The sequence below is a fragment of the Eleutherodactylus coqui genome, chromosome 2, assembly GCF_035609145.1.
Source record: "Eleutherodactylus coqui strain aEleCoq1 chromosome 2, aEleCoq1.hap1, whole genome shotgun sequence".
Lineage (NCBI taxonomy): Eukaryota > Metazoa > Chordata > Amphibia > Anura > Eleutherodactylidae > Eleutherodactylus > Eleutherodactylus coqui.
In genome coordinates this window covers 327,876,059-327,888,307 of record NC_089838.1, presented here as the reverse complement: position 1 = coordinate 327,888,307, position 12,249 = coordinate 327,876,059, and the positions used below count along the sequence as shown (strand labels likewise).

General features: G+C 46.4%; 1 protein-coding gene across 3 annotated transcripts in view; it reads left to right on the top strand.

The window, feature by feature from the left end:
• Positions 1-12,249, top strand: part of CHD3 (chromodomain helicase DNA binding protein 3) — a 75,708-nt gene that overhangs the window by 27,884 nt on the left and 35,575 nt on the right. For all 3 annotated transcript variants that reach the window (XM_066593817.1, XM_066593818.1, XM_066593816.1), the window contains exons 12-18: positions 2,397-2,528; positions 2,672-2,771; positions 4,910-5,101; positions 6,819-7,019; positions 7,135-7,272; positions 7,465-7,586; positions 11,990-12,163. In XM_066593817.1, the coding sequence (XP_066449914.1) occupies positions 2,397-2,528; positions 2,672-2,771; positions 4,910-5,101; positions 6,819-7,019; positions 7,135-7,272; positions 7,465-7,586; positions 11,990-12,163 (1,059 nt within the window). The remainder of the gene's footprint in view (positions 1-2,396; positions 2,529-2,671; positions 2,772-4,909; positions 5,102-6,818; positions 7,020-7,134; positions 7,273-7,464; positions 7,587-11,989; positions 12,164-12,249) is intronic.

The following is a 12,249-nucleotide window of genomic DNA, read 5'->3' as shown; positions in this document are numbered from 1 at the left end:
GGTGAGATGCAAGGCAGTATCAGACTACACAGGGTTTGCTTGTTGTCTGTTACCATGGAGACACATAGTCTGCATTGGAGCTGTGGACACAACACAAAGGGAAATTTTTAATTAAAGCTGTTGTACCACAATTACAAGTTCTCCCCTTTTCACGGGATAGGAAATAACTTTGCTGTTCGGTGGAGGCGTCACCGCTGAGATTTCAGCCGATCTCAATAACTGGGTTCCATGTCATTCGTCCTCCTCACTGCGAGGTTACTTTAACCCCCGCAGGAAGGAGGAGACTGAATGGAGCGCTGTTCACGCAAGCATACTCACTTTCAATAGGACTTTGGGGATACCGGAGCGGCAACCGCTCAGCTATTTCCAATAGTCCAAATAAATGGAGCGCTGACTGTGCATGCTGGGCCAGCGCTCCATTCACAGTGATGTGGGAGTCTCTTTCTCAGGATTGGTGGAGGTCTCAGCTGTGAGATCCACACCGATCAGCAACTTATCCCATCTCCCATTAATAGGGATGAACTTGCAATTTTGGTACAACACCTTATAAGACTTGGTGAAAAGTTGCTTCATTTTTCATTTCTAAGGTATTGGGACAATAAAACCAATTGCTGTAAAGCTGGACGGGGTCTTTAGAGGGTAGAGTAGCCGCCTCTAGACAAAGTAAAACAAGAGCCTTGTGTGGCACAGAGTGTAAGCGCTTGCTCATGACCTGAAGGTTGCAAGTTCAAACCCCAAATGGTTCAGGTAGCCGGCTCAAGGTCAACTCAGCGTTCCATCCTTCCAAGGTCGGTAAAATGAGAACCCAGCTTGGTGGGGGCTAATAAATAAAAATTACCTGAAAGCGCTGCGAAATAAGTTGGCGCTATTCAAATACCAAGATTTTTTTTTTTTAAAGTCCCATAGCCCATTCACCACACATTAGTGACTTATCCTAAAGATCCACCATCAGTGTTAAATGTAGGAAAACCTCTTTAACCCTTTCAAGGCCGGAGATTTTTCGGTTTTCCACTTTTGTTTTTTCCGTTTCCACCTTAATACAGCCATAACTTCTTTGTTTTTCCATCGTATCGCATTTAATGAATCATATAATGTACGGAAAAACTTTTTAAGTGGAGTGAAATGAAGAAAAGAATGCAATTACGCCATTTTTGGGCGGTTTTTTGAGGCGTTCACGGTGTGGTAACAATGACTTTCACTTATTCTGCGGGTCAGTACAATTATGGACAGTCCAAATTATTATAGTTTACGATATTTTACTAGTTTTCCGATTTTTTTTTTTTTTTCAATTGCTTACCATTGCCATATTCTGAACCCCAAAGTGTTTTGTATTCTTCTATCTATGAGGCTGTGTGAGGGCTTGTTATTTCTGGGGGAGCTCTGTGGTTACCAGTTTACAACCGATTGATCACTTCTTACTTACATGTTTGTGGAGCTGGAGTCCTCAAAAAATGCAGTTCTGTCATGTATATTTTCTAAAGCTTTCTCTGTGCAGGATAAATAAATTAGTAGTTTGGACTTTCACAAACTTGGAAATACCATTTTTTTTCTTGCTTATATTTTCTATGAGAAAAAAATGGAAACCGTTTTTTTTATCTATTCATACATTTTTTAGATTTAAAAAATTGACACCTTTTTAAATATTTTTTTCTTTTTACTCTGACTAGGGGACTTGAACTTGTGACCACTTGAACCATATATTCTACTTAAAATTGTTGCCACAATTAATAGGCATCCATCTAGGACAGTTGGGAAGTCTGCAGGTCATGGCAACCCATCAGCACCCTGCATTGCACTGTTTGGGGACCCATGAGATGACGGAGGAGGCCCGCCCCCGGCTAATTGATAGGATGCTGCAGTCAAGATTAACTGTGGTATCTGAGTAGTTGGAACAACCACAATCGATGCTAGCTTTGATCATGGCTGTTGCCAGCAGACCCAAACCGCGCATTGCACCCTTCCTTGACTGCATGATGTATATTTAATAGGGATGAGCGAGTATACTCGCTAAGGCACTAGTCGCTCGAGTAATGTGCCTTAGCCGAGTATCTCCTCGCTCGTCCCGAAAGATTCGGGTGCCGCCGCGGGGCGGGGAGCTGCGGGGGAGAGCAGGGAGGAACGGAGGGGAGATCTCTCTTTTCCTCTCTCCCGCCCGCTCTCCCTTGCTCCTTGCCGCAACTCACCTGTCAGCTGCGGCGGCCCCCGAATCTTTAGGGACGAGCAGGGAGATACTCGGCTAAGGCACATTACTCGAGCGAGTAGTGCCTTAGCGAGTATACTCGCTCATCCCTAATATTTAACTCATGTGGTTGTGAAGGGGTTAAGCTGCAAATGTTCACCCCAATGTCAAAAAAGATTTTTGGCACATGTACTGCAGATTGGTTCCTCTTTTGTAGCTTGGATAAGAAGGGAATCTACCGCTACCTGGTTAAGTGGAGAGACCTTTCCTACGATCAGTCAACATGGGAAGAGGACAGCATGAAGTTACCGGATTACCATTACCACAAAGAGCTGTACTGGAGACACAGGTACTGGGCAAGAGGGAACCAGGGGTGTCATCTGAGGACTTGTACTGGTGACCAGTACATATTTTGGACACTCTGCTATATTACTGAACCCCCAAGATATATACGAGTCTTCATATCTTTTATGCTTCCTCCTTCTTCCCCAGAGAACTGATCATGGGGGAGAGCAGCTCCTGTCCGTCAAAGTTCAAGAGGAACCACAAAGAATCGTACATCAATGATGTTCCCAGATCGCCCACCAATGACGTGAGTATATTCAGTGGCTGAAGGCTGGATGTCTGCGCCATTCACATGCCCTTCCCATACATTCACATGCCCTTCCCATACATTCACATGCCCTTCCCATACATTCACATGCCCTTCCCATACATTCACATGCCCTTCCCATACATTCACATGTCCTTCCCATACATTCACATGCCCTTCCCATACATTCACATGCCCTTCCCATACAATCACATGCCCTTCCCATACAATCACATGCCCTTCCCATACATTCACATGCCCTTCCCATACAATCACATGCCCTTCCCATACAATCACATGCCCTTCCCATACATTCACATGCCCTTCCCATACATTCACATGCCCTTCCCATACAATCACATGCCCTTCCCATACATTCACATGCCCTTCCCATACATTCACATGCCCTTCCCATACATTCACATGCCCTTCCCATACAATCACATGCCCTTCCCATACAATCACATGCCCTTCCCATACAATCACATGCCCTTCCCATACAATCACATGCCCTTCCCATACAATCACATGCCCTTCCCATACAATCACATGCCCTTCCCATACAATCACATGCCCTTCCCACACAATCACATGCCCTTCCCACACAATCACATGCCCTTCCCACACAATCACATGCCCTTCCCACACAATCACATGCCCTTCCCATACATTCACATGCCCTTCCCATACATTCACATGCCCTTCACACACATTCACATGCCCTTCCCACACATTCACATGCCCTTCCCATACAATCACATGCCCTTCCCACACAATCACATGCCCTTCCCACACATTCACATGCCCTTCCCACACATTCACATGCCCTTCCCACACATTCACATGCCCTTCCCACACATTCACATGCCCTTCCCATACATTCACAAGCCCTTCCCACACATTCACAAGCCCTTCCCACACATTCACATGCCCTTCCCACACAATCACATGCCCTTCCCACACAATCACATGCCCTTCCCACACAATCACATGCCCTTCCCACACATTCATATGCCCTTCCCACACATTCACATGCCCTTCCCACACAATCACATGCCCTTCCCACACAATCACATGCCCTTCCCACACAATCACATGCCCTTCCCACACAATCACATGCCCTTCCCACACAATCACATGCCCTTCCCACACAATCACATGCCCTTCCCACACAATCACATGCCCTTCCCATACAATCACATGCCCTTCCCATACAATCACATGCCCTTCCCATACAATCACATGCCCTTCCCACACAATCACATGCCCTTCCCACACATTCACATGCCCTTCCCACACATTCACATGCCCTTCCCACACATTCACATGCCCTTCCCATACATTCACATGCCCTTCCCACACATTCACATGCCCTTCCCACACATTCACATGCCCTTCCCACACATTCACATGCCCTTCCCACACATTCACATGCCCTTCCCATACATTCACAAGCCCTTCCCACACATTCACAAGCCCTTCCCACACATTCACATGCCCTTCCCATACATTCACAAGCCCTTCCCACACATTCACAAGCCCTTCCCACACATTCACATGCCCTTCCCACACAATCACATGCCCTTCCCACACAATCACATGCCCTTCCCACACAATCACATGCCCTTCCCACACAATCACATGCCCTTCCCACACAATCACATGCCCTTCCCACACAATCACATGCCCTTCCCACACAATCACATGCCCTTCCCACACAATCACATGCCCTTCCCATACAATCACAAGCCCTTCCCACACATTCACATGCCCTTCCCACACAATCACATGCCCTTCCCACACAATCACATGCCCTTCCCACACATTCATATGCCCTTCCCACACATTCACATGCCCTTCCCACACAATCACATGCCCTTCCCACACAATCACATGCCCTTCCCACACAATCACATGCCCTTCCCACACAATCACATGCCCTTCCCACACAATCACATGCCCTTCCCACACAATCACATGCCCTTCCCACACAATCACATGCCCTTCCCACACAATCACATGCCCTTCTCACACAATCACATGCCCTTCCCACACAATCACATGCCCTTCCCACACAATCAGATGCCCCTCCCATACAACCACATAGCCTTACAACGCCTCTTCTTTTTTGCACACAGCCCACGGTGAAGTATGAAGCTCAGCCACCATTCGTCTCTTCCACTGGGGGCACACTGCACATGTACCAGCTGGAGGGATTGAACTGGTTGCGGTTCTCCTGGGCACAAGGCACAGATACCATCTTGGCCGATGAGATGGGACTGGGAAAAACCATCCAGACCATAGTGTTCCTCCACTCTCTCTATAAAGAGGTAAGATGACCAAAATGTCTGAGTGCTATAGGTGGATGAAATATGATTCAGTTGGCAGATACCACATTTTCCTAGGGAAGATTGGAAATGTGCGCCGTCACGCTATTGGCCTCAACCTTACTTTTGGGGGTGGGACTTCTGTTACTAACAACCGGTCAGTACCATTCACACATAGCAGCTGCATTTAAGGGTACATTCCCACCGGGCGAATATACTGCAGATTTTCCATAGCAGAATTACATGGAGATAATCTTCAGCGCTTGCAGTAGAAGCCATGTGGAAGAAACCTTATTCACTACTGCAGAGAAGCAGATCTGCATGGAATTGGCCTGCATTGCAGATCCTAAATGCACAATACGCCAACTGTTTGCTGTGGATTTTGCCCTTTGCAATCCAGAGGGTGAAATCTGCTGCAGATCCGCTTTCACTCTGAAGTCCACAACAGACCACAGTGAAACGGCAACATTTGGTTCTTTTTTTCGCTACTGTAGTTTTCCTGCATGATTCGCTGCTGATTTTTTTTGTGTGTGCGGCCGCAATGCAAGGGGCCTTTCACACGGGACGGAATAAGACGCATCGCAAGCCACTGTGAATTCTGCACCAAAATCCGCAGTCTACCTGAATGGAAAATGACTTGAAACCTGCCGCAATTCTGCATTAAAATCTGCAGTCAGAACTGTGGATTTTGATGTGGAATTCCGCATGAGGATTTGGCTTTGGTGTCATTTCATGTGAAGGTCCCTATTAGAGATGAGCGAACGTACTCGTAATGAGTACTTACGCACCCGAGTACCGCCATTTTCGAGTACTTCAGTACTCGGGCGTAAAGATTCGGGGGGCGCCGGGGGGCAGGGAGAGGCGCGGCGGTGCGGGGGGGAGCAGCGGGGAACAGGGGGGAGCCCTCTCTCTCTCCCTCTCCCCCCCACTCCCCACTGCTACCCCCCGTGCCGCCACGGCGCCCCCCGAATCTTTACGCGCGAGTACCGCTGTACTCGAAAATGGAGGTGCTCGGGTGCGTAAGTACTCGTAACGAGTACGTTCGCTCATCTCTAGTCCCTATGAATGCTCGCTTATTTGCAAGGCAAAAATACACAACCTTTTCTCATCCGAACGCCACATTGTCCCTCTCAGCCCTCGTATCTCAGGAGAACGGGGGCTCGACTGCCAGCATTCTACACAGTTGGCAAACACTTTTGCAGTGTAAGCAGCTGGAGTGTCTAACGGGGGGTGCAGAGGACTAGGAACCCCCATCTATCAGACATTTGTGGCATATTAGTGCCCATAATGCCTCAGATAAGTATACACCATTACAGGAGCACTCTGGGTAAAACTGGTACGCTGTTATGACTAGTGCAGGGTCTGAGGGGGCAGAGCATGGCACAGGGATCCAAAGGGCACCAAAGAGAGAATAGCCATTATGCACCGTGTCCTCAGACCTGCCAGGGCAGTGCTAGTTGTGTACTTTCTATGTACCAGGCATATAGTGTTCCCCATAACAGCGCCAGCCACAGAGAAAGAATTGAGCTGCCATCCAATGACCACACTCCATTCTCTGCATCACTAGATAGCAGTCTGTCTTTCTTATCTGTCAGGACACAGATAAACCAGGGAGCCACACGGAACGCCATTGTGTGTCTGAAGATTGCGCGCCTCTACTGTATGGCCACGTTTACTGTTGAAGTAGATGGAGAACTTTAAGATTGTCTTTTCTCTACAGGGACATACGAGGGGCCCTTTTCTCGTTAGCGCCCCACTTTCCACAATCATAAACTGGGAGCGTGAGTTCCAGATGTGGGCTCCAGGCTTCTATGTGGTCACTTACACAGGGGACAAGGACAGTCGGGCCATGATTCGTGAGAACGAATTCTCCTACCAGGACAATGTCATGAAGGGAGGGAAGAAGGCCTTCAAGATGAAGGTAAGCACGAGGTTTACGTGATTAGGTGGGCTGAATATTCTGCTATCTTTGCTTAATTGGTTTTCTTTCCTCCCTCCTTGCCTCTCTTCTTTATCCCTTTGGGTAACCTTTTAAGGCACAAGCGCAGGTGAAGTTTCATGTTCTTCTCACCTCATACGAACTGATCACTATTGATCAGGCTGCTTTAGGATCCATACGTTGGGCCTGTCTAGTGGTGGATGAGGCTCATCGTCTGAAGAACAACCAATCAAAGGTGCGTATGATGAGAGTTGTGGCAAGGAAGTGATATCTTATAGCAATGCATCTAACATAGTGGACTAGTAATTGGGGTTTATAAAGCAGCACAGACCTTAGTTAGGTATATATATATATATATATATATATATATATATATATATATATATATACATAACGGGCATTTTACTGTATTATTATTTATCTGCAGTTTTTCCGGGTGCTCAATGGATATCAGATCGATTACAAGCTGCTTCTCACAGGAACCCCTCTACAGAACAACCTGGAGGAACTGTTCCACCTTCTCAACTTTCTCACTCCGGAACGATTCAAGTACGTACTTTTTTCTTCTGGGGTGAAGTCCTTGAACTTGCACCAATTAGGGACCTTCTAGGCAGACTGAGAATCAACCCATTGTAACAACCGCCAATCAACAAATCGCGTCAGTCAGAACTCCTTCAGTACCAGTTATACACCGCAGGGTATCTGTTCATTCACTCCCATACAGCTATCATTGGTCAGCTGCACATCTGCCTGTTTAAAGGGACATGTGTTTATGCTTGCATAAATCAGCTGATCAGCCGACGAACACGCATTTGATTGTTCATTGGCTGATCATTTACACACTCAGACTGACCCCAGTGACTAAAGCAAGCAAAACTATTAGTATTGTATCATTTTGTAAAATACAGGCCTTTTATCACTTCCCTCCTCCCATACAGCATAATGAAGACTTATGCAGGCTGCAAGTTACCAGTGCTGCAAAGCATCATGTATTTTAGGGCCATGAGAAGGACGCTATCACTATAGAGTCATAAAATATAGGAAACAGTGATTCATCCATCACATTACCCCAGGGGTTTATGCCATCAGGGTGGTTTGTCTATTTTAATCTTAACCCATTAAAGACCAAACACAGTAAATTTACGGCGCTTGGTCCTGGGATTTTCAACCCAGCCAATAGTAAAAATACAGCAAAGGTTTAAAGCCTCTGTTTCTGCAATCAATCAAAAGCATGTCTGGTTGTCAGCTATTAGTAACAGCTGATAATCTGGAGAAGAAGACAGGGTTTTTTTTAACCCTTTCTGCCTTCTCCTTTCCTGAGTATACAGCGCTCACACTAAAAAGGGGAAGTGGAAGTATAACTTCCACTACACGAGCCAGCAGTCATGTGACCGCCGGGATTCCCTGCTACAGCAGAGCTGCAGGGTCGTAGCAAACCCTGATCAGCTCTGCCAGTGACTAATGTCACTACAGGGGTTGCTTTCCCCTGTAACTGGGGCTCCTATGGATGCCCCAGCTACACTGGGAAAGTGCCAAATTAAAAAAAACCCAAAAAACATGCGAATGTCCCCCCAGAGGTCTTATATGACGTCATGGTGGGCATAAATGGTAAAAACAATAATCACATAAATAAGTAAAACAAAATTACAGAATAAAATAAAAATATATACATAAAAAAGAAAATAACCTAAAGCCGACTAAAACCGTTGCCGTATGTGACCTGTAATCCAAAACCATACATATTCTATATCAAAACATCAATTTCTTTTAGCTTTTTACCCCTAATATTACTAAAAAACGGGAAAAAAGTCAGTGAAAAAGATATTTTAAAAAATAGCCCTATGTGTCAGAAAAAAACGCGGCAAAAATAATTTTGGTAGCTGAAGGAAAAAAAAATAGGGCTGTTAAACCACCACATGGGTAAAATCCCCCAAAATGTCTGGTCCTTAAGATACAAAACAGCCTGGTCCTTAAGTGTTTAAGGTGGCTCTGCACTTCTTCCTGGGTTAGACTGGTGACATTTAGTGGAGGGTTTACTTTATCACTCTGCATCTCATCTGACATTTAATTTTCCTCTGTGAACACACTGGAGAAAAAACTATGTAACAGATTTGCTTTCCCCTCATCGGCCTCTACAATTTTTCGTACATTATTTATTAAATGGCTAGCACTCTTAGTACTAATCTTCTTACTATTTGTAGAATTGAAAATCAGTTTAGGGTTAGTTTTACTCTCCTTGGCAATAAGTCTCTCTGTTTCCACTGCTGCTTTTATCTGCTTTTTACATAATTCAATAAGGTTTTTAGTGCTTCCTCGCTGCCCTCTTGTTTTAGCAGTGTAAATGCTTTCTTTTTGTTTTTTATTGCCCCTTTATATCTTTATGGAGCCACACTGTTTTTGTCCTATTCCTAATACTTTTACTCCTGTAAGGTATGAACCGCTCACAATGTGTGCTTAGGATGTTTTTAAACATTTTCCCATTTATTGTCTGTACTCTTATGGCCGCCTGCAGACGGGCGGGTCGGATCCGGCAGCGAGAATTCTTGCCACGAGACCCGACCCGAGCGCTTGCAGAGATGAGCGCGTACTCACCCGCGCCCGGCGGCCCCGGCTCTTTCATGTGCCGGCGCAGACCGGAGCCGGCGGCCGGGTGAGTCACGCCGCGGTTTGTTTGCCGCGCGAGATTGCGCGCGGCCAAACCGCGGCCGTCTGCATAGGAGTGCGTATTGTAATGCACTCCTATGCAGACTTTGAGCGGCGGAAATCCTGCGGGAAATCCCGCCGCGGGATTTCTGCCCATGTGCAGGCGGCCTATTTCTGAGGACATTGTCCCAGTCAGTAAGGTTAAGGGCATGTCTTAGCCTGCAGTTCCAGCACAAAATACCGGAAGAAGCGGAACTGCATGCAGGACTTTTTCATCCGGTAAAATGCTGGACAGCTGAGAGGAAACCAAATGAACCCCGTTATCGGCAAAGGGGTCTATTCGGTTCTGTTCGGTTCCATGATAGAATGGTTCCTTTCAACCATGGGATTCCCCTTTCCTACTCCCTTAATGGAGCCGGAAAACTGACCCCTTGATGCAAATATGAAAGCAGCCTTAGCCGATCAAACTTTGGCTTCCTAAAGTTTAGTATTTGTGTAGCTCCCTGATGATAAAACTCCTTATTCAAAGACAAATGGAAATGTATTATATTATGGTCACTATTTCCCAGGTGCCCCCAACCTGCAACACTGTCATTCTGTCAGGTCTGTTTGTTAGTATTAAGTCCACATAATCTTCCCATAATGTGGCTTTAAACAGGATTTTACAGAAACACAAACCTTTCCGTTTTTTAGAGTCCCTTCTGAATAGACTGTAACCCTGTAAGTTCACCACCCAGTCACAGCTTTCATCCAGTCAGGTCTCCGTTATTCCCACTATGTTGTAGTTTTCCTCAGACATTATTACTTGTAGTTTGTAGACCTTATTGGTGATACTTATAGCATGAGTCCCCTCATTGGTCAGACTTTTATTTTATTTTTTGTATCCCTACTAACTGTTCTGCCAGTTCTAACTGTACTAACCCCTCCCACTATTCCACCTCCACTTTTATTACTTAGTCTCAGGTTGTTGTCTACACTGTCTCACCCCCCAGTCCCAAGTTTAAATGCTCCTCCAATCTTCTAGCCATCTTCTCCCCCCCAGCACAGCTGTGAACTCCCCATTGAGATGCAGCCCATCCCTACGGTAGAGCCTGTAGCCGACAGCAAAGTCAGCCCAGTTCTCCAGGAACCTAAACCCTCCTTCGTACACCAACTCTAGACCCACTTGTCTACCTCCCTAATCTCACGCTGCCTTTCCCGTGTTGTACATGGTACAGGAAGTATTTCAGAAAATACTTCTTTGAAGGTCCTTGCTCTAAGCTTATATCCTAGTTCCTTGAAATCGTTTTTAAGGACCTTCTACCTACTTCTAGCTTTGTCTTTGGTGCCAATGTGCAGCATGACCGCTGGATCCTCACCAAGCCCTCCCAGGAATCTGTCAACCCGATCCGCGATGTGTCAAACTCGAGCGCCAGGAAGACAACACACCATTCGACGATTCCGGGCTTTGTGGCCAATTGCCCTGTGTGTTCCCTTAATAATTGAGTCTCCCACTAGCCGGACCTGTCTAGCCTGCCCTACGCTCCTATTCCCGTTCTTACTGGAGCAGACATCCTCCTGGTGGTAAGCGGCCATGTCGGGCTGCAGTAGTGCTAATCCTCTAATGCCATTGGTAATATTGGTGTTGGTCTTCCTGACCTTCACATAAACCAGTTCAGAATGGATGGGGGACACTTGTTTGCCCCCATACAGTTCCTCATTGTCCGCAGCACATCCCTCGTTCACACAGGGAGATTTGCTGCTGATAGTGATTATTTTTTGAATGTATGAAAGTCGCTATCAGCCAATGGACTGGCATTTGCTCCTTTGTTCACTGATCGAGTGCAACTTCACAGAGCCCGGTAATCTGGCGGACGAACATTCCTATGATTATCAGGTTGTGTAAAAGGCCTTTTTAGGGGCCCCTAATGCCATACTGGTATTTTTGCACCCATATATTAGTACATAACTAGTGGTACATTATGGTGCTCATTGGACAGGTGCTAAACACCCAGGTAATAACTTTACATGCTCACCCGGCTCCCGGCTCACCCGTGGAAGTCTCTATAGGGGGGCGCAGCATACAGGGCTGAGTTCACTGTGCTGACCTTCATAGGTGATGGCAAGGAAATATGGAGTTGGGCAAGTATGCAAAGCACATCCCCCAGACTCCTCAGGACCGGTCGTGAACACAGTTTATGGTGCTCAGGGGTGGTGACCGCTTCCCCTTAAACTTGATTACCGTCTACAACCTTGTGAGGAATAGTTTCCCTCCAGTACAGACAACCTGCTGCTTGTTTTATTCTCAGATATAACTTATTTACTTGCAGTAATCTGGAAGGATTCTTAGAAGAATTTGCAGATATTTCCAAAGAAGACCAAATCAAAAAGTTGCACGACCTGCTGGGCCCTCACATGCTCCGCCGACTTAAAGCCGATGTCTTTAAAAACATGCCAGCCAAGACGGAGCTGATTGTCAGGGTGGAGCTCAGTCCCATGCAGAAGTAAGTAAGACATGGAGGTAAGCAGGGAGAGCTGGAGACCTTCCCTGTCCTTACATACATGGTGGGCACTTGATCTCCTTCCCTCT